This window comes from Mobula hypostoma, chromosome 12, assembly GCF_963921235.1.
Source record: "Mobula hypostoma chromosome 12, sMobHyp1.1, whole genome shotgun sequence".
NCBI lineage: Eukaryota > Metazoa > Chordata > Chondrichthyes > Myliobatiformes > Myliobatidae > Mobula > Mobula hypostoma.
The window spans coordinates 93728002-93751356 of record NC_086108.1 but is presented as its reverse complement, the minus strand read 5'-3'; the positions used below and the strand labels follow the sequence as shown (position 1 = coordinate 93751356).

The window sequence follows — 23355 nt, the reverse complement described above, 5'->3', positions numbered from 1 at the left end:
TGGTTGGAAGCTCAAAGTTTTCGGACGGATGGACTCAGTGTTGGCTGCGGTTGGCTGCTTCCAAGGCATCAGCAAGTTGACGGTGCCTGGAGGTTTATGTCAGGGAGTTTCTCCCTTTTGCCACCTGCTATCGGGGACTTGGGAGTCGATCGACTTGGAGACTTTGAGACTATTTTTACCGTGCCCATGGTTTGTTCTTCATCAAATTATGGTATTGCTTTGCACTGCTGTAACTATATGTTATAATTATGTGGTTCTGTCAGTGTTAGTCTTTGGTTTGTCCTGTTTTCTGTGATATCACTCGGGAGAAACACTTTCATTTCTTAATGCATGTATGCATTTCTAAATGACAATAAAAGAGGACTGAATGTTCTCATAATCTAAAAAAAAAGATGCAGGGGTCAAAGCAACACTCACAACACGCTGGAGGAATTCAGCAGGTCGGGCAGCATCCGTGGAAAAGAACAGTCAACGTTTCGGGTTGGAACTGTTCGTGGGTTCTTTTCCACGGATGCTGCCCGACCTGCTGAGTTCCGCCAGCGTATTGTGAGTGTTGCTAAAATGTCTATTTAGTAGGCTTACAAGGACTCAAAGAAAACCCACCCTGCTATTTTCAAACAAGTCGAGAATAAAAGTGACAGCACTGCCATTGATGCCGATGAAGAGATTGATGCAGGACAGAGCCACGTAGGCAGTGCTGGGAACGCTGAACACAAACGATGCTGGGTACGTCATGGGGGTCACCGCCCACCTGCAACAGAAGGGGACACACATTTGATGCCAGTGTTCATTTTGCAGACAAAGTATGACCAACCAGTCCCAGAGGAGATGAATAATGGAGATGCTGAATTAATACCTTACCCATAGAGCAGTAACAGAGCTACAAATGCAGGCAGGTTTTGTGAAGAGGTGTAGGCTTTCTTCCTGAAGCCAATGAAGATCAGGATTACCATTATTGTAGTCACTGAGTAGTTACACTGAGGAATAGGGAAACAAACATTGTCAGGTGAAATGTTACAACTGCTGCAAGGTCGCACTGCAATCAAAGTTCAGAGTAAATTTATTATCTAAGTACACACACTCAGTGGCTACCTGTACACCTGCTCATCAGTGCAAATATCCAATTATGCCAATTAAGCGGCAGCAACTCAACACATAAAAGCATGCAGACACGGCCAAGAGGCTCGGACTAAACATCACGCTGGGGAGGAAGTTAAAAGTGGGGGCTGATAGCATCTGGTGTTGTAGAAGACTGCCTTGAAGCCTGAAGGGACTGTGGACTGATCCAGGGTGATGCTGAAGACGTCTGTTAGAACCTCTGTTAACTCACACCCTCAGTCCCTCAGCTCCCAACCAGGTATGCTAGGAAGAAGGCGCCTAAGGTAAGTGAGGAACTCTGAGGAAAGGAGGCACACAAAGAAAGGGCAGACATGTCAAGTAAGTTTTTTTTGTAATAGTCTTCACCATAGAAGGCATTATTAATATCCCTAGGATGTCAGACAGACTAATTCCAAATAACATAGTAGAAATGACAAAAATCTCAATAATAAGGGATTAAATATTGCAGAAAATCAGGGGGTAAGTCATCAGTGCCCATTGAACTTTGCACTGGGATTTAAGGGTAATGCCTGCAGAGTGAGAGGGCCCATTGATTGAAATCTTTCATTGGGCTCTCTTCCAGGGAGGGTGGGATCTATACAAAAGGGACGTTTGCACCTGAACTGGAGGGGGACTAATATCCTAGTGGGAAGGTATGCTAGTAGAGAATGGGGTTGGGGGGGATGTGATGGTTTAAACTAGAGTCGCAGGAGGATGGGAACCAGTGCGCTAGAACAAATAGTGGAGTGGTTGTTGAGAAAGATGTTATCAAGCCTACATACATACAAAGTTGATCATCAAAAGATTGAGCATGGTGGGACTAATGTTCTGAGCTGCATATATTTCAAATGCAAGGAGTACTGTAGGAAAGGCAGATTACCTCCGGGCCTGGATCAGCATGCGGAATTATGACAATGTAGCCACTAGTGAGGCTTGGTGGCAGGAGGGGCAGGACTGGCAGCTCAGTGTTCCAGCGTTCTGTTGTTTTCGATGTGACAGAGTGGGAGGGTTGGCATTTCTAGTCAGGGAAAATGTCACAGCAGGGCTCAGTCAGGACAGACTGGAGAGGGTCTAATGAGACTTTATGGGTAGAACTGTGGAATAAGAAAGGCGTGACCATGTTATTGGGATATTATAGACCAACCAACAGTCTGCTGGATTTAGAGGAGTAAATTTGTAGAGGGATCATAGAATGTTGCAAGAAACATAAGATTGTGATAGTAGGTGATCTTAACTCTCCACATATTGGCTAGGACTCCCATACTGTAAAAGGACTAGATGGGATAGAGTCTGTCAAATCTGTTCAGGAAAGTTTCCTTAATCAGTACATAGTAGTCCCAACTAGAGAGAGGGCGATACTAGATCTCCCATCAGGGAATGAGACAGGGCAGATGACAGAAGTTTATGCAAGGGAACACTTTGCGTCTAGTGGTCAGAATGCCACTAGTTTCAAGGTAATTATGAGAAAGAATAGGTCTGATCCTTGGGTTGAGATTCCAAATTGGAGAAAGGCCAATACTGATGGTATCAGAAAGGATCCGGCAGGTGTGGATTGGGACAGATTATTTTCTGACAAAGGTGTACTTGTTAAGTGAGTGGCCTTCAAAAGTGAAAATTTTGACAGGAGTTTGTATGTACCTGTTGGAATAAAAGGCAAAGATAACAGGTTTACGGATTCTTGGTTTCGAGAAATATTGAGGCCCTGGTTGAGAGAAAGAAGGAGGTGCATCAAAGGCATAGACAGTTTGGAACAAATGAGGCACTTGAGGAGTATAAGAAATGTAAAAGAACACTTAGGAAGGAAATCAGGTTGAATAAAAGAGACATGAGGTGCTCTAACAGTCAAGGTAAAGGGGAATCCTAAGGGCTTCTACAGATATATTAAGAGCAAAAGGATAGCAACGGTCAAAATTGATCCTCTGGAAGATTAGATTGGTAATCTATGTGCGGAGCTGAAGGAGATGGGGGAGATCTTAAATGGATTTTTTTGCTTCTGTATTTACCCGGGAGATGGACACAGATTCTGTAGATATGAGGCAAAGCAGCAGTGAGGTCATGGACCTTATACAGATTACAGAGGAGGTGGTGCTTGTTGTCTTGAGGCAAATTAGGGTGGATAAATCCCCAGGGCTTGCCAAGGTGTTCCCTCAGACCTTGTGGGAGGCCAGTGCAAAAAGTGCAGGGGCCCTAGCAGAGATACTTAAGATCAGAAGACATGGAGCAGAATGAGGCCGTCTGCTCCACCATTCTATGATGGAGGCTCCTTTTCTCTCCTCTTCAGCCCCACTCCCCAGCCTTCTCCTGATAACATTTGATGCCATGCTAAATCAAGAACCTATCAATCTCCTCCTTAAATACACCCAATGACCTGGCCTTCACAGCTGCCTGTGGTAACAAATTCCACAACTTCACCATCCTCTGGCTAAAGAAATTTCTCCGCATCTCTGTTTTAAACGGATGCCCCTCTAATCTGAGGCTGTGCCCTTTTGTCCGAGACTCCCCCACCATGGGAAACATCCTTTCCACATCTACTCTGTCTAGGCCTTTCAACATTCAAAAGGTTTCAATGAGATCCGCCCTCATCCTTCTATGATAACCCCTTTATTCCCGGAATCATCCTTGTGAACCTCCTCTGAACAATCTCCAATGCCAGTGCATCTTTTCTTAGATGAGGAGCACAAAACTGTTCACAATACTTAAGGCGAGGCCTCACCAGTGCCTTAAAAAGCTTCAGCATCACAACCCTGTTCTTATTTTCTAGACCTCTTGAAATGAATGCTAACGTAGCATTTGCCTTCCTCACCACTGACTCTACCTGCAAGTTAACCTTCAGGTTGTTCTGCACAAGGGCTCCCAAGTCCCTTTGCAGCTCAGATTTTTGGATTTTCTCCCTGTTTAGAAAATAGTCTGCACATTTATTTCTACTACCAAAGTGTGTGACCATGCAATTCATAACCTTGTATTCCATTTGCCACTCTCTTGCCCGTTCTCCTAATCTGTCTAAGTCCTTCTGCATCCTACCTGTTTCCTCAACACAACCTGCCCCTCCACCAACCTTCATATCATCTGCAAACTTGATAACAAAGCCAGTTATTCCATCATCTAAATCATTGATATACAGCATAAAAAGAAACAGTCCCAACACTGACCGACCCCATGGCAGCCAACCAGGAAAGGATCCTTTTATTCTCAGTCGCTGCCTCCTACCAATTAGCCAATGCTCTAACCATGCCAGTAACTTTCCTGTCATACCATGGGCTCTTAAATTGGTAAGCAGCCTCACGTGTCGCACCATGTCAAAGGCCTTCTGAAAGTCCAAATATAGAACATCCACTGCACCCCCATTAACTATCCTACATGTAATCTCCTCAAAGAATTCCAACAGGCTCGTCAGGCAAGATTTTCCCTTAAGGAAACCATGTTGACTTTGTACTATCTTGTCCTGTGTCACCAAGTACTCCATAACCTCATCCTTAACAATTGATTCCAACATCTTCCCAACCACTGAGGTCAGGCTAACTGGTCTATAATTTCCTTTCTGCTTCCTTCCATCTTTCTTAAAGAGTGGAGTGACATTTGGAATTTTCCAGTCCTCTGGCACCATGCCAGAGTCCAGAGATTTTTGACAGATCATTACTAATACCTCCACAATCTCTACAGCTACCTCTTTCAGAGCCCTAGGGTGCAGTTTATTTGGTCCGGGTGTCTTACGTACCCTTAGGACTTTTAACCTTTTGAGCACCTTCTCCCTTGTAATAGTAACTGCACTCACTTCTCTTCCCTTAGACCCTTCAATATCTGGCACACTGCTAGTGTCTTCCACAGTGAAGACTGAAGCAAAGTATTCATTATAAAAAATCCTTAGCCATGGGTGGGTTGCGGATGATTGTAGGATAGCTAATGTTGTTAAGATAGGCTCTAAGAATAAATCAGGAAATTATAGGCTGGTGAGTCTGACATCAGTTGTAGGACAGTTATTGGAAGGTATTCAAAGGACCGGATATGTAAGTATTTGGATAGACATTGACCGATTAAGGATAGTCAACATGACTTTCTGCATGGTAGCTCCGGTCTAACTAATCTTATAGAGTTTTTTGAGGAAATTAACAGGAAAATTGATGAAGGCAAGGCAGTGGATGGAGTCTACATGGATTTAGAAAGGCCTTTGACAAGGTCAGCGTGAGAGGTTGGTCAAGAAGGTTCATTCTCATGCATTCAAGATGAGGTAGTAAATTGGATTAGACATTGGCTTTGCGGAAGAAACCAGAGCGTGGTAGTAGATGGTTACCTTTCTGACTGGAGGCCTGTGACCAGCGGTGTGCTGGAGGGACCGGTGCTGGGACCATTGCTGTTTGTCATCTATATCAACGATTTGGATGACAATGTGGCAAGCTGGCTCAGCAGATTTGCTGATGACACCAAGAATGGGGGTATAGTCGAAAATGAGGAAGGCTATCAAAGCTTGCAGCGGGATTTGGACCAGCTGGAAAAATTGGCTGAAAATTGGCAGGTCGAATTTAATACAAACAATTGTGAGATGTTGCACTTCGGTTGGACTAACCAGGGTAGGTCCTACACAGCGAACAATGGGGCACTGAGCAGAGCGGTAGGAATCTGGCAGTAGATAATTCCTTGAAAGTGGCGTCACAGGTGGATAGTTTCATAAGGACAGCTTCTGGCACGTTGGCCTTCATAGGTCAAAATATTGAGTACAGGAGATGGGATATTATGCTGAAGTTGTATAAGACATTGGTGAGGTCTGATTTGGAATATTGTGTGCAGTTTTGCTCACCTACTTACAGGAAGGACGTAAATAAGATCAAAAGAGTGCAGAAAAAATTCGCAAGGTTGTCGCTGGGACTTAAGGAAAGGTTGAATAGGTTAGGATTTTAATCCCTATAATGTAGAAAAGATAGAGGGAAGATTTGATAGAGTTATACAAAACTATGAGGGGTATAGATAGGCTTTTTCCACTGAAGTTGGATGAGACTAGAACTAGACATCATGGATTAAGGGTGAAGGTTGAGATGTTTAAGGGAACATGGTGGGGGGGGGGACTTTTTCCACTCAGTGGGTGGTGAGAGTGTGGAACGAGCTGCCAGCACAAGTAGTGGATGCAGGGTTGATTTCATTATTTAAGAGACTTTTGGAAAGGTACATGGGTGGGAGGGGTATGGAGTGCTATGGTTCAGGTGCAGGTCGATGGTCTAGGCAGACTAATGGTTTGGCATGGATTAGATAGACCAAAGGGCCAGTGTCTGTGTTGTTGTGTTCTATGACTCAATATCACACTGAAATCTGGGAGGGTTACTGAAGATCGGAAAACAGCCAGGGTGACTCACTTGTACAAAATAGAAGAGAGCCAGAAAGCAGGGAACTACAGGCCAATTAGTTTAACATCTATTATTGAGACGATGCTGGAATCAATAATCAGAAAAGGAACAATTAACCAACCACTTAGGAAAGCTGAATGTATTGTGCCTGTAAAAGTATTCAGCCCCTTGGAAGTTTTCAAGAATATGAATACAAAGAAATTTCCAAGTCACTGAGTATCCCTTGGAGTACAGTTCAGCCAAATATCAAGAAATGAAAAGAATATGGCACAGCTGTAAATCTGCCTAGAGCAGGCTGTCCTCAAAAACTGAGTGACAATGCAAGAAGGGGACCAGTGAGAGAGGCCACCAAGAGACCTATGACAACTCTGGAAGAGTTACAAGCTTCGGTGGCTGATATGGGAGAGACTGCACATACAACAACTGTTGCCCGGGTGCTTCACCAGTCACAGCTTTGTGGGAGAGTGGCAAAGAGAAAGCTACTGTGAAAAAAACTCACATGAAATCTCAGTTAAAGTTTACCAGAAGGCATGTGGGAGACTCCGAAGTCAGCTGGATGTTTCTATGGTCTGATGAAACCAAAATTGAGCTTTCTGGCCAGCAAACTAAACGCTATGTTTGGCATCAGCCAAACATCACATATCATCAGAAACACATCATCCCAACTGTGAAGCATGGTGGTGGCTGCATCATGCTCTGAGGATGCTTTACTGCAGCAGGCCCTGGAAGGATTGAGAAGGTAGAGGGTACAATGAATACAGCAAAATAGAGGGAAATCCTGGAGGGAAACCTAATGCAGTCTGCAAGAGAACTGTGAGTTGGGAGATTTACTTTCTAGCAAGACCCCAAGCGTAAGGCCAAAGCTAGAGAGGAATGGCTTAAAAGCAACAAAGTTAATGTCCTGGAGTGGCCAAGTCAGAACCCAGACCTTAATCTAATTGAGAATTTGAAAAGGGCTGTTTATGCATGATCCCCATGCAATCTGACAGAGATTGAGCAGTTTTGTAAAGAAGAATGGGGAAAAATTGTAGTGTCCAGATGTGCAAAGCTGGTAGAGACCCATCCACAAAGACTCAAAGCTGTAATTGCTGTCAAAGGCGCATTTACTAAATACTGACTTGAAAGGGGTGAGCAATTATGCAATCAATTATTTTGTGTTTTATATTTGTAATTAATTTAGCTCACTTTTTTAGAGATCTGTTTTCACTTTGACATGAAAGAGTCTTTTTCTGTTGATCAGTGTCAAAAAAGCCGAATTAAATCCACTGTGATTCAATGTTGGAAAACAATAAAACATGAAAACTTCCAAGAAGGAAGAATACTTTTTATAGGCACTATAATTAAACCTATTTAATACCGTTTTTTAAAAAAGGTTAACTGTGCTTGACTTGTATCTCTGAATCCTTTGAGTTTGAAGGTTTCATCTTATCAGCTCTAGAAACTCAAAATCATAAATATATATTTAGGTGTTGGGATATTGCAATGATCTATTTCTATTATGTAACTGAATTATATTACATTTTAGACACTTAACATGTATTATAAGACAGTTTCAAGTGAGGGACATTATTAGCAGCTGCTACTTTTCCTTTGAGCAGTGGATTATGACGTACCATGTCCCAGACGAAGTTGGACACCCAGTAGGTGGCTGAGCTCATTCCACTGACAAACTGCAGGTGCTTCGCATTCGAAACCCTCTCCTGTATCAGGTAGATCGCAAAGCTGGCTGGGACAAATGACATGGCGAAGACCACGCTGATTGCAATCACTGCATCCACTGAAGTAGTAAGGCTGAAATCACATGTCCAATTCGCTGTTAATGGCAGCAAGAAACATCAGCAAAGTTGGTACAATTATAACAGGGAGGGAAACTCAAAGAGGCCCTTATAGAGATGCAGCACGGTCCCAGGCCTTTCTTGCCCATCTGCCTTTTTAGACTCCCGGCTATTGTTCACCACTGGGCCAACACCTCCAAAAAAAGACTTACTGGATATCCTTCCCCTGCAGTTAGTGAAAACTTATTTAATTTTCATTTAGAGATACAGCTCAGTAACAGGCCCTCCAGCCCAGTGAGCCTGTGCTGCCCAATTACACACATGTGGTCAATTTAACTACTGACCCGCAGACCTTTGGAACGTGGGAGGAAATTGGAGCACCTGGAGAAAACCCTCATGGCCACAGGGGCAGCATATAAACTCCTTACAGACGGCGAATGGAATTTAACCCAGGTCACTGGTTCTGTAATAACTTTACGCTAACCGCTATGGTACCATGCCATTGATTGCTTTATAGGTGATGCTTTCAGAGGTTTCAGAGGATGCTTTGCAAATCTCAAAATTACTAAGTGGTAGCAAGTATTAAATCTTGATTGTGTTTAAAAGTGAGGGTTACCCATTTCAAATTGTGATGAAGCAACTTTTATTCCTCTCAGAGGGTTATGAGTTTTTGGAGAATTCTCCTCAGCTGGGGTGTGGGGCTGAGGAGGGGTAAAAAAGGATCAGCCATGATTGAATAGCAGAGCAGACTCGATGGGCCAAATGGCCTAATTTTGATCATATGTCTTGTGGTCTTACGGTCTAAGTTGTGCTGTCTGAATATTTTTGAAGTAAATTCCTGATGAGCAAGAAGGTGAAAGATCACTGGGGTTGGTGAGAATGTGGAGTTGTGGTTATAACCGGGTCATCCATGAACCTGTGAAATAGTGGAGTATGCTGAATGGCCTACTCCCGTGACTAACAGAGATGGTCAGGTGTCGCTCAATAAATGTGGCCTCGGCGCTCACCCACTTACACTGTCACCTCTGAAAGTTGCTCCTTTGTGAGGTTGAGCGGATGATTGATGACGGTAATGCCATAGTCCTCTGCGTGATGTTGTTTGGGAAGGTTCACCCGGAGAATTGCATTGTTGGCCACATTCGTGAAGGCAACCATGGCGTGCCAACCTTTGTTACTGAACCACACCTGGAATAGATATACGTTAGGGAGTCACAACTCCTGAAAGGAGAGCAAGCATCAGTTTTGTACTTTCCGGTTATAAATGAAATCCTAAACGAGGTCAGATGTTTTCATGCGGAGTATAGTTTTACGTCAGATTCTTGAGGTATCCAGTTGCTCTTTATCCATATGGCAAACAATATGAGTCTTACCACAGACTGGTGTGCACACATTACACAGAACAGACAAAGCAAACTATTGCATCAAAAATGTAGGAGCCATGCATCTCTTCTCCATCTGCTTTGTATTCTGTGTTCAATGGTTCCATTTAATATCAGAGAATGTATACAGTATGCAACCTGAAATTCTTACTCTTCACAGACGTCCATGAAAACAGAAGGGAATGAGTGACAGAAAAGCGTTGGATCCCCAAGCACCCCTCTCCCCCCAACGCACAAGCAGCAGCGAAGTGTCAACCCTCCCCCACCAAACAAGCAACAGCAAAGCCCCCAAACAGAGACCATGATTTGCAGCCCAACAAAAACAATTGTTCATCTGACAATTCAACATGCTACAGGGCTCTTTCTCTCTCTCTCTCTCCATAACAAGGGACAGAGAGGTGTCACAATTTCACAGCGGGTGGGGAGACCAACGAAACCAAACAGCTCGCTGATTACGATGTTACAATCTGCCATGGAATAAAAGCTTTGTTCATGGTGGTTTGGAGCTGAGGTCATATCTTTTGTTGACTGCTTAGTTATGCTCAATTACGCTTAAGTACACTGAAATTTCATCGCTTCTAGATGATAAGTTTGCTAATTGTGAATAAAGGGTCGAATAACTTTCTTCAACTTTTGGGACAATCATTATTGGAGCTGAGGGCGCGTTATACAAGTATAACAAATTCATGGTGGTTGCCAGCAGCGGCAATCGTTTTTTTTTAGAATTGGCCGCTACAAAAGATACGAGCTCAGCCAAAAGAACTTTGTGGTCTTCATTTCAGGTTTTGCGACTCACCTTGATATTTTCTTCAGTCTCCAAATACTTAAGGAAATCATTCAGATTACTATACACCATCTGTGTAGTATTGCCCTAGTGCAAAAAAAAATCAATTAATTGAATAATATGACCAGGAATTCAACTTGAACATTGCAGCAAGAATTGGATGGAAGAAGCTGTATCTTTGTACCACTAGAGGGAGCAATGAAGCATGGAAATATCCTCTGAATGCTACTGGATGGCCTTGCTCTTTGGTCCTATCTAGAAACTTATTGAACAATGAAGTGCATCTTTTCCCTCTTCATTTGGAGATAAGCTGCATTCAGCTGTATGTATGTGGTGAGCTTTTACACCTTGTACAGTAGAGGGACATGCTTACATCCTTTGCTACTACAACACTTCACCAGAGAAGGTAAGAGAGGAAAAGAAGATCAGATGGCCCACAAGATAAGGTTTCGGAAGGTCAGCGAACTCGATGGCTAAAATAACGTGATCATCACCAAATAATAGACTCATTAGACTTCATATCCAAAACTGTCAACTCCATCAGCCTTACAAGATCCTGAACAGTGAACTAACACTGACAAGTTTGGGGTGACGTGACACAATCGCTGAGCCGCTGACACGGGTTCAGTTCTGCCGCCGTCTGTAAGGGGATGGTATGTTCTCCTTTGGATGGTGTGGGTGTCCTTTAGGTTCTCCAATATCTTCTCACATTCTGAAGACATACTGGTTGGTAGGTTGATTGGATACGTGGTTGTATTTGGGTGGCACGGGCTCATTAGGCCAGAACGTCCTGTATCTCGAAATAAACTTTAACCCTATTGTGCTTTCGGTGATGTTGACTCCAAGTAATGCCAATATGACATTTGAATTATTCCATCAGCTAGTTACATCAGCCAAAGCGCCTTCTTTAATTTAGTACTAAAATGCTGCTGGTTGTTTACTGTTTATGTGGATTATCAAATATGTGAAGAGAAGTTCATAATTTTATTGTCATCTTTCTTTGACAAAGTCATTTAATTGATTCAGTGTCCCTGGAAAGCAGGGAGGTACTAGGTTGGCTTCCCTGTTGCATTAATTAATTCATAACTGAGCCAGGCATCATTTAATATCTAAACCTAAATGGAAGATCATCTGACAGCTGAGCAGTAAAACATTAAGAACTCACTGGAGATTATTATATTAATTTTTATTCATTGTTCCATTAACCAGTGTATTGCTTTTACTGGAGATGGTATCATAGAGTCATTGAGAAAAACAACACAGAAACAGGCCTTTCGGCCCATCTTGTCTATGTTGAACCATTTAAGCTGCCTTTACTCATTGCCCTGTACTGGTGTCATAGACCTCCATACCCCTACCATCCATGTACCTAACCAAGTTCCATTAAGTGTTGAAATCAAGCTCACATGCACCACTTGTGCTGGAAGCTTTCTCCACACTCTCACAACTCTCTGAGTGAAGAGGTTTCCCCTCATTGGCGACACGGTAGCGTTGTGGCCTAGCACAATGCTTTACAGTACCAGCAACCCGGGTTCAATTCTTGACACTGCCTGTAAGGAGTTTGTATGTTCTACCCGTGAATGCATGGCTCCAGGAACTCCAGTGTCCTTCCACAGTCCGAAGACCTACCAGTTGGTAGGTTAGTCAGTCATTCATTGTAAATTGTCCTGTGATTAGGCTAGGATGAAGTCGGATTGCTGGGCGGTGTGGTTCGAAGGGCTGGAAGGGCTTATTCTGCACTGTATCTCAGTCAATCAACCTTCAATTAATCAAAAAAAAATGTTCCCCTTAAAATTTTCACCTTTCACCCTAACTCATACTAGTTGTAGTCCCACCACATTATGTGAATAGCTGTAGTGAATTTGCTGAGTTGAGGCTATTTTATCTGTCAAAGGAAATCTGGATAAACGGAAGCAACACACACACAAAAGTGCTGGTGAACGCAGCAGGCCAGGCAGCATCTCTAGGAAGAGGTACAGTCGACGTTTCAGGCTGAGACCCCTCGTCAGGACTAACTGAAAGAAGAGCTAGAGATTGAAGGTAGGAGGGAGAGGGGGAGATCCGAAATGATAGGATGGGAGGGGTGGTCAGGAGCAGGGAAATAGTTGAGGATTAGTTTCTGATTGCAAGGGAACTGACTAAAAGAGTAGTGTTGATCAGTTACAACTTCCTTCGCTTCGGTAAACCACATCATGTGAAGTGTAATACAATTAACCACTGAACTAGGCCGAGCAACCAGCTACTTTGCAAAGGTAGAAAATGAAGGTTTGAGCAGCCTACCCCAGTGATATTCAGCAGGCGGCCCAGCTGGGTGAAAAAGCTGCTTATCTGTTTATGGTTGACGGGTAGACCTGGAAGTTTTCCTCCGATGGAGATCCCGCCATACCTGGAGTGATGAAACAGCCACACATCAAGTGAATGCAGAAACAATGACGAGAAGGAGGTCTGTCACCTCAGACTCAGGGCTTCCCTGCACGAGTTACTCAGGACAACACTCTCATCCCTACCAGATTTGGTGACCTGTTCTTTTTCAAAAGGTCATTGTGTGGATGTTTCACAAAGATTGCACAATGCTCAGTTCTCTTTACAGCCATCAGAAAATTAAGAGAAGATGTCAGTGCTCAGCAGCATCTGGATAACATTCAAACTTGGGCCAACAGGGTGAGTAATGTTCACTCTACACGAGGCGATGACCAACCCTCCCCAGTTGCTTCTCCTTGACATTTAACAGGGTACAGAGGCATAGAGTCATAGAAAAGTAAAGCACAGAAACAGGCCCTTCAGCCCATCTAGTCCCTGCTGAGCCATTTAAACTGCCATCAAACTGCACCAGGGCCATGGCCTTCCATACCTCTACCATCCATGTATGCAATGTTAATTCTACACAAGGCGACGTCCATCCCTCCAGCTAAAGCATTTGTTTCACCATGACACCAAACAGAGTATGTAATGCTCGCTCTACGCGAGGCCATGACCAACCTATACACCGCCCAAGTAAAGCATTTGTCTCCCCACGAGAGCATGGAAACAGCATTAACTCCAGATTCCCCTCCAGGTCACGGGGGATCTGAACTCAGAAATATGATGTCTTTTCTTCATTGAAACTGGGCTGACTGCCGAATTATGGGACTCATTTCACTAAACGAAATGCAGTGCTTCAAGGGATGACCTCCACCTCTAGACAAGGGCAATTACGTTAGGCAATCAATCCTGCTTAAGCTTTATAAGGCCTTGGTGAGACAGCACTTGGAGTTCTGGGCCCCTTATCTTCAGAAAGGATGTGCTGACATTGGAGATGGTCCAGAGGGGGGTCACCTTAAGCACTGTGAATTGTTTTAGCCAACAAGGAGTATTTCAACAGGACCAAATAGCTTAAAGCAGAGACAAAAAAAACTTTTTTAATATATATTTAAATAGGCTCGCTTCTAGGCTGCCTGCAGTTCTCTGGCCTGGAGAGATTTGTGCTCCACATCTATATGGCGGGAAGGAGATTGCAGATTACGTTTGGGTCCTTAAAGAGACTGCTTCTCAGGTTTTAGCTGCACTTAAGCTGATCTGATCTCTGAGCACTTGGAGCAGAGAAGGTTGGGCTGGTCTGGGGATCTATTCACCTGACAGCTCCTGGGTCTGAACAAGGTGACCACTTACAGTTCTAAGCAACAGGGCATCGGAAGTCTGTTCATTCTGACTGCCTGCCCCTTTTGCAAGGCAGGTTTGTGACTGGGTGAAATGGAGACAGAGAACACAATGTCCAACAATACACTGGAGGTCTAGCCCATGACTTGGAAGCTTTGACAAACTTGTAAAGATGTACAGTGGAGAGTATCCATCACGGCTTGGTACAGAAACACCAATGCCCAGGAATGGAAAAGACCACAGAGGGCAGTGGATACAGCTCAGTCCGTCACCCATGAAACTCTCCCCACCATTGAGTACACTGATGTGGAGTGCAGTCACAGGAAAGCAGCATCCATCATCAAAGACCCCCATCAACCAGGCCATGCTCTCTTCTTGCTACTTCTATTGGGCAGGTATGGAAGACTTAGGACCCACACTACGAGGTTCTGGAACAATTATTACCCTACAACCATCAGGCTCCAGAACTGGCATGAATAACTTCACTCACCTCAGCTCTGAACTGATTCCACAACCTACAGACTCACTTTTATGGATTTTACAACTCATGTTCTCAGCATTATTTCCACAGTTTGTCTTCTCTTGCATATTGGTTGCTTGTCAGTCTTTGCTTATGTATGTTTTTTCAAAGATTCAATTGTATTTCTTAAGTTTTTTTCCTCTAAGTGCCAACAAGATGACTTCTAGTAAGATGTCACAAGGGTTTCTAAGGGGTCAACCCAAGGTGATATTCCCTTTATCAAACGTATTTTTTGCAATTGCACGACCTCGCTGGACATTAAGAATTTAAGGTACTGTAGGTCTACCCAATCAGCAAGTTGCTCATTGGTGGAGAAACTGAAGGATCTGGATTTGATGAGGACTGTGATGCTATCTGCAGCAGAGTGAAGTTGGTGTGTAAAACAAGTGTGCAGTCTAACAGGGAGAGATCGTCTTGGTCACCTTTCTTGTGATCACGAGACCTTGTTGGACATTGTTAATGTGGAATGCTGCAAGTCTGATTCACTGGTTTATTGGCAGATGGCAGAGGAGCTGTGGGACCTCGGTCGTGGCGAGGACTAGGCTTCAAGCCAAGGCGTCGTATGCTTTCAGCCAGCCAGAGTGAGGCATTGGAGTTGGGCACTCCATCAAAGTGGAGGAGGTGGTGTGACACAGCATCCATGTTGGAATCGGTGCTGCCCCCAGTGTTCACTTAGCAGAAGACAAGCCGGATTGTGTTTCACTGCAGACTGCTGCAATATTCATGGACTCAGGGACTTGGGTTATAGATTGTTTGTGTGACTGTATTTTACTGCTAGTTTATATGCGTTGCATGTGCCTTGTGCTGTGTGTGACTGTTGGTACTGTGTTTTGCACTTTGAGCCCAGAGTATCACTGTTTCATTTGGCTGTATTCATAGGGAATCACATTTGGTTGAATGACAATTAAACTTGAACCTGAAGAAACTGACTCTCAAGGTAACATTCAGTACACATGCTTGAAAAGAAATTTACTTTGAACTTCAAACTTCGAACTTCGAAGAGCACTGCTCGGGCTGGAGTGCATCTTTGAGGGCAGAAATGATTCATTATCGTGATTTTTTTAAACTTCACTTTGTGGAATAAAGTTATTGGGGCAGGAAAGCACAAAAAAACCCCACCACAACACTTAAAACCCCTGGTTTTACAGGACGTTGGATATAGCACATTCACTTTATGTTTTTCTCATCTCAGTTCCATATATCAAACACTTAGGATTTACTGTATATTGATTAAACTGGTTCCATACCTGCGTTCGTTCACCCAGTACTTGCTCTGCATGCTGAAGAACACAAACAAAGGCAGAAAGATTAAATATTCAAAATGATCAGAAATCCTCTGAGGTGAGAACTAGATACTTTTAATTCAGGTAAGAGCGTGTTACTTGGACAATGATATTGTTTACGAATACTAAGTTCTGAATGTGCAGAAGCCTGAAGGTAGAACAAGTCCTACCTGCTCTTTATCAATTTGGGGTATGTTTTAACCAGGAAATCCGATATGTTCCTTTGAGTGAGATTCTGCAGAATGTCTGTCGAGCTCTGGACCCTCTGAAATGGAGAAAGCAACTTAATTTGTGTCAAAGGCTAAGATTTGTTCCAGTCAGATTGTGGCACGTTCGATCACAGAGGCTGCTGCGGGTCAACAAAAGGTGCTATTGTCCTTTTTAACCATAGTTTTCATGTTTGCAAAATCCTCCTAGACATTAAAGACTTAAAGTACGGCAGGTCTACCTCATCAGTGAGTTGCTCGTTGGCAGACAAAATGAAGGAGCTGTGCATTGTGCTGCTGCCTGAGCTGATGGAGCCTTGCAGTCTGATAGTGAGTGACTTGTGGTCACAAGACCCTTTGGACATTGTTAATGTTGAATGCTGCAAGTTCAATTCACTGATTTATTGGCGGACGGCGTGGGAGCTGCTGTGTGCCCTCGGTCGTAGCAAAGACTAGGCCTCAAGCCAGGGTGTTGCCTGTTTACAACCGCCAGGAGAGAGGTGTCAGAGCTGGGGTGCTCCACCGGGGGTGGTGTAGCACGGCATCTAGGCCGGAGTTGGTGCTGCCCCCCTCCCCCAACCTTCATTCAGCAAAAGACAAGCTGTATTGTGGTTGACTGCAGAGTTCTGTGTGCAGATCTTTTTGCATGGCTGTATCTTACTGATATCTTATATGTTTGCTGTCTTGTATGTGCTTTGTCCTCTGTGTCTGTTGCACTGTGCTTTATACTTTAGCCCCAGAGTAACACTGTCTCATTTGGCTATATTCACAGGTTTTCATGTATGGTTGAATGACAATTAAACTTGAATTGAATATTAACATTAAAAGAGGCTGCCACATTAAAAAACTGAAACTAAATTACTGTTTTTTTGTTAACAGAATTAAGCTCCAAGCAGTTTATAAGATATTGTTATAATGGATGAAATTTCTACAATTGTATGGTACCACCTGGTACTGAGACTCCAATGCGTAGGATTGGAAGAGAGGCTGTGGAGGATTGTAGACTCAATCTATCAAGGGCAGATCCCTCCCCACCATCGAGGACACCATCAGGAGGTGGTGCCCTGGGTGGGGCTGGAGAGGTGCCACCCATCGTTAAGGAGCCTCACCATCCAGGGCACTCCCATTTCTCATTACTACCGTCGCGGCTAAGGCTGAGCACCCATATTCAATGTCTCAGGAGCAGCATCTTCCCCTCCTCCATCAGAACTCTGAACGGCGCATGAGCCCATGAAGAGGAGCTGTTATTCCTCTTTTGCTCTGATTATTTATTACTGTGAATTATAGTCATTTCTATGTCTTACACTGTACTGCTGCCACAAAACAACACATTTCATGACAGATATCAGTGATAATGAACCTGATTCTGAATCCCCTTTCCCATCTACTGTTTATTTCATTCTAACAACAGCAAAATCACATGCACAGATGGAGATTCACTTACAGACACGTATACACATAAGTACGATCATCTTGGACCAGTTAATTTTCCAGCTATAATTATATGCCGACAATGAACTGTATATTGTTTTAATCTGCAAGTAATGTTTCATCAGGACTCTGTAATAACATAACACAGACACAGACTGATACACACCCACATTCAAATATCTTAAGCAGTTGTTTGAGGTTGAGGATGATATGTTTCCACTCCAGTTACACATAGGAGTGGAATTAGGATATTCCACCATTCAGGCCTGCTCCACCATTCCATCATGGCTGATTTATTTTCCCTCTCAACCTCATTCTCCTGCCTTCTCTAGGTAACTTATAAAGAACCCATTGGCATCCACTTTAAATATACCAAATAACTTGGTCTCCACAGCCATCTGTGACAATGAGTTCCACAGAGTCACCAGGCTCTGAGCTAAAGAGATTCCTCCTCACCTCTGACCTTGTATTTGGAGGCTATACCCCCAGTCCTAGATTTCCCCACTATAGGAAACATTCTTTCCACATCCACTCTATCTGGAACTTCCAATATGGGATAGAGATCCCCCCTCATTCTTCCAAACTCCAGTGAGTACAGCTCCAGAGCCTCAAACACTCCTCATGCATTAACCCTTGCATTCCGGGATCATTCTCATAAACCTTCACTGGACCCTCTCCAATGCCAGTACACCCTTTCCTAGATAAGAGACCCAAAACTACTCACAATACTCCAAGTGTTGGCCGACTAATTGCCTGTAAATGCTCAGTTCTGAGTGTTCTGGGGCCAATGTTGGACCCACTGATTCTGCAACCAATGGGGCAGGAGGTGCTAAAGGGGAAAAGTGGGTGCATAGATTAGGAGGTAGTACTCATTCACCCTATTATATCAGGCTTCTGTCACTCCTAACAAAGGGACTGAGGTTATCAACACTACCGTAAACATTCCCTGTTCAATTAAAGGGTCATGGGTCACCACGTCATTTGGGATTTGTGCCCCAAAAGGAGGCTTTGAGAACATTGTTGAATCATTTGGTAAACTCTTGCTGTGGTGGAGCTTGGAGTCCGGTGTCTGTTCAGAGAGCCTGGTGTGTAGGTGGCCTGCCAGTCAGAGCTGGCTGAGTTTAATTGGCATCTCACTATCGGGGATGATGGTATGGAAAGGTCACTAATATTAACTCACATATTCTGCTTGTATTCTGGAGGGCTTTGTGGAGACAATGTTGGGGGCCACTGACCAGTGTTTTGAGTTACTTTCTGTAAACAGTCCAGGTTTCATAGTACAGGTCTTTTGGCCCACAATGTTGTGCCAATCTCTTAACTACTCCGAGAAGAATCTAATGTTTTCCTCCCAAATTGCCCTCCATTTTTTCTTTTGTCCACATGCCTATCAAAGAGTCTCTTGAATCTCTCTAATGTATCTGCTTTTACCATGACCCGAGGTGAGTGTTCTGCACACTTATCACTTGCTGTGTAAAAAAAAACTACTTCTGACAATCCCCCTATACTTTCCTCCAATTCCCTTAAAATTATGCCCTCCTGTATGAGAATTTCCACCCTGGAGGGAAAGGTGCAGGATGCCCACTCGATCTATGCTCCTTATCATCTTGTACACCTCTATCAGGCCACCTCTCACCCTCCTTCACTTCACACAGAAAAGCCCTAACTCGCTCAACCTCCTATAAGAACATAAGAAATAGAATCAGGCATAAGATATTTAGCCTGGTGTGCCTGTTTTGCATTCAGTACTATCTTTTAAATTCTCCTGCATTAACTATATATCCCTTGATTTCCTTGCCAACTAAAACCCATCAATATTTGTACTCAGGGAGTGTGAAATGCAGGGCTGGGGCTCTATCTCGGTACAGGGTTTTAACACGAAACATTGACAATTTCCTTCCTCCCACAGATGCTGCTTGACCTGTTGAGCTCCTCCAGCACGTTGTCATCTGGCCCAATGTCTGCCGTGCTCAGTGACACTCCCTCCATGGCCTCTTAGGTAGAGAATTCCCAAGATCTGCCAGATCTGGCTGAAGAAACTTTTCATCCTCACTTAGAATGACACATCTTAGACAAGCTATCCAGAACAGAAATTATCCCTGAATCTATCCTATCAGGTTTCTACACTACAGCAGGATCATCTCATAGTCTTCTTTAACCCAAGGGAGAATAAGCCCATCTCATGGAGGCACTCCTTAGGTCTGATCACATTTCAGATTTGGTCTCACCACAGCCTGGAGTAAATTGCCTCATATCTGTTCAGAAAAAGACCAACAAACCACCTGCCATCTTAATTGTACCTGCATGTTGACTTTTGTGATTCACATTCAAGGTCACTTTAATCCTCATCCCTCTCCCATTCTGATGTTCCTGTCTGTCCCCTCCTGCACTGCCGAAATGAGGCCCAGCTTCAGGATTAGCACAATGTGGCCTTTCAGGTTCAATATTAATTCCTGCAAATTTAGGTAATTTACTCTTTTGTTCTGACTCAATCAGAATCAGCAATATCATTTGTTCATTTTCATCTGGTATAGCAGGCCTGCTGAGGAGAATGAGGCATGCAAGGCTCCCCACCCCTGTTCTAGCAACTTTCTAGAGGAACACCAACAAGAGTGTCTTGTCTGGCTGCATCATTGTGTGATATGGAAGCTGCAAGACCCTACAGAGGATAGTAAAAACCATCAAGAGGATCCCTGGGGTCTCCCTCCCCCACTATTTATGACATTTACTAGGAACGTTGTTGAGAATCCCTGCCACCCATCCCACAATCTCTTTGACCCACTACCATCAGGAAGGAGACTGGGTAACACCTTCTTCCCCCAGGCTGCGAGACTAGTGAATACTCTGCCACCACAGAGGTCTCATCACGAGGACAACGAGCTGTTTATTGTTTGCCCGTGTCGCACTTTACTGCATGCATTTTGAATTATATTTTATTAACTTATTTTTAGTTTGATATTTTGGTTTATGTGCTGTGTGTGATATATATTGCGTGGGTGCACCGTGATCTGGAGGAACTTTGTTTTGTTTGGTTGTATATATGTTCTGTCAGTTGATAAAGAACTTGAACCTGGTCAGATCCCACAGACTTGCTATTAGCATCATAAAATACAGATAAAGAAGAATAATGTGCCCAGCTGGTACATTGGCTTATTTGGTCTCCTTCTACCAAAAATATTTCCTTTGTTCTCTCCATTCCTCGTCAACTTCCTCTGCCACTGAAAGCTAACTTGCTTTTCACTCTTACCCAGATCTGATGAAGAGGCCCCGATCTGAGACATTAACTGTTCTCTTTCCAAAGATACTGCCTGACTTGCTGAGGGGTTCCAATATTTTTTGCTTTTATCTTAAAGATTTCCAGAATAAGCAATTTTGTTGATCTTCTTATCACATACATACCCTATCTAAGCATACATAGAAACATAGAAACATAGAAAATAGGTGCAGGAGTAGGGTATTTGGCCCTTCGAGCCTGCACCGCCATTTATTATGATCATGGCTGATCATCCAACTCAGAACCCCGCCCCAGCCTTCCCTCCATACCCCCTGACCCCCGTAGCCACAAGGGCCATATCTAACTCCCTCTTAAATATAGCCAATGAACTGGCCTCAACTGTTTCCTGTGGCAGAGAATTCCACAGATTCACCACTCTCTGTGTGAAGAAGTTTTTCCTAATCTCGGTCCTAAAAGGCTTCCCCTCTATCCTCAAACTGTGGCCCCTCGTTCTGGACTTCCCCAACATCGGGAACAATCTTCCTGCATCTAGCCTGTCCAATCCCTTTAGGATCTTATATGTTTCAATCAGATCCCCCCTCAATCTTCTAAATTCCAACGAGTACAAGCCTAGTTCATCCAGTCTTTCTTCATATGAAAGTCCTGCCATCCCAGGAATCAATCTGGTGAACCTTCTTTGTACTCCCTCTATGGCAAAGATGTCTTTCCTCAGATTAGGGGACCAAAACTGCACACAATACTCCAGGTGTGGTCTCACCAAGGCCTTGTACAACTGCAGTAGTACCTCCCTGCTCCTGTACTCGAATCCTCTCGCTATAAATGCCAGCATACCATTCGCCTTTTTCACTGCCTGCTGTACCTGCATGCCCACTTTCAATGACTGGTGTATAATGACACCCAGGTCTCGTTGCACCTCCCCTTTTCCTAATCGGCCACCATTCAGATAATAATCTGTTTTCCTATTTTTGCCACCAAAGTGGATAACTTCACATTTATCCACATTAAATTGCATCTGCTATGAATTTGCCCACTCACCCAACCTATCCAAGTCACCCTGCTTCCTCTTAGCATCCTCCTCACTGCTAACACTGCCACCCAGCTTCGTGTCATCCGCAAACTTGGAGATGCTGCACTTAATTCCCTCATCCAAGTCATTAATATATATTGTAAACAACTGGGGTCCCAGCACTGAGCCTTGCGGTACCCCACTAGTCACCGCCTGCCATTCTGAAAAGGTCCCGTTTATTCCCACTCTTTGCTTCCTGTCTGCTAACCAATTCTCCATCCACATCAATACCTTACCCCCAATACCGTGTGCTTTAAGTTTGCACACTAATCTCCTGTGTGGGACCTTGTCAAAAGCCTTTTGAAAATCCAAATATACCACATCCACTGGTTCTCCCCTATCCACTCTACTAGTTACATCCTCAAAAAATTCTATGTGATTCGTCAGACATGATTTTCCTTTCACAAATCCATGCTGACTTTGTCCGATCATTTCACCGCTTTCCAAATGTGCTGTTATCACATCCTTGATAACTGACTCCAGCAGTTTCCCCACCACCAACGTTAGGCTAACCGGTCTATAATTCCCCGGTTTCTCTCTCCCTCCTTTTTTAAAAAGTGGAGTTACATTAGCCACCCTCCAATCCTCAGGAACTAGTCCAGAATCTAACGAGTTTTGAAAAATTATCACTAATGCATCCACTATTTCTTGGGCTACTTCCTTAAGCACTCTAGGATGCAGACCATCTGGCCGTGGGGATTTATCTGCCTTCAATCCCTTCAATTTACCTAACACCACTTCCCTACTAACATGTATTTCGCTCAGTTCCTCCATCTCACTGGACCCTCTGTCCCCTACTATTTCTGGAAGATTATTTATGTCCTCCTTAGTGAAGACAGAACCAAAGTAATTATTCAATTGGTCTGCCATGTCCTTGCTCCCCATAATCAATTCACCTGTTTCTGTCTGCAAGGGACCTACATTTGTCTTTACCAGTCTTTTCCTTTTTACATATCTATAAAAGCTTTTACAGTCCGTTTTTATGTTCTCTGCCAGTTTTCTCTCATAATCTTTTTTCCCCTTCCTAATTAAGCCCTTTGTCCTCCTCTGCTGAACTCTGAATTTCTCCCAGTCCTCAGGTGAGCCACTTTCTCTGGCTAATTTGTATGCTTCTTCTTTGGAATTGATACTGTCCCTAATTTCTCTTGTCAGCCACGGGTGCACTACCTTCCTTGATTTATTCTTTTGCCAAACTGGGATGAACAATTGTTGTAGTTCATCCATGCAACCTTTAAATGCTTGCCATTGCATATCCACCGTCAATCCTTTAAGTGTCATTTGCCAGTCTATCTTAGCTAATTCACGTTTCATACCTTCAAAGTTACCCCTCTTTAAGTTCAGAACCTTTGTTTCTGAATTAACTATGTCACTCTCCATATTAATGAAGAATTCCACCATATTATGGTCACTCTTACCCAAGGGGCCTCTCACGACAAGATTGCTAATGAACCCTTCCTCATTGCTCAAAACCCAGTCCAGAATAGCCTGCTCTCTAGTTGGTTCCTCGACATGTTGGTTCAAAAAACCATCCCGCATACATTCCAAGAAATCCTCTTCCTCAGCACCTTTATCAATTTGGTTCACCCAATCTACATGTAGATTGAAGTCACCC

At 43.7% G+C, this 23355-nt stretch overlaps 1 protein-coding gene across 1 annotated transcript in view; it reads right to left on the bottom strand.

Moving 5' to 3' along the window:
* abca4b (ATP-binding cassette, sub-family A (ABC1), member 4b) overlaps positions 1-23355 on the bottom strand; it is a 190936-nt gene that overhangs the window by 25789 nt on the left and 141792 nt on the right. Inside the window, exons 33-40 of the mRNA XM_063064621.1 lie at positions 15979-16073; positions 15773-15805; positions 12650-12755; positions 10382-10456; positions 9222-9391; positions 8045-8222; positions 862-977; positions 604-751 (exon numbers count right to left, since the gene is read on the bottom strand). Of these exons, the coding sequence (XP_062920691.1) occupies positions 604-751; positions 862-977; positions 8045-8222; positions 9222-9391; positions 10382-10456; positions 12650-12755; positions 15773-15805; positions 15979-16073 (921 nt within the window). The remainder of the gene's footprint in view (positions 1-603; positions 752-861; positions 978-8044; positions 8223-9221; positions 9392-10381; positions 10457-12649; positions 12756-15772; positions 15806-15978; positions 16074-23355) is intronic.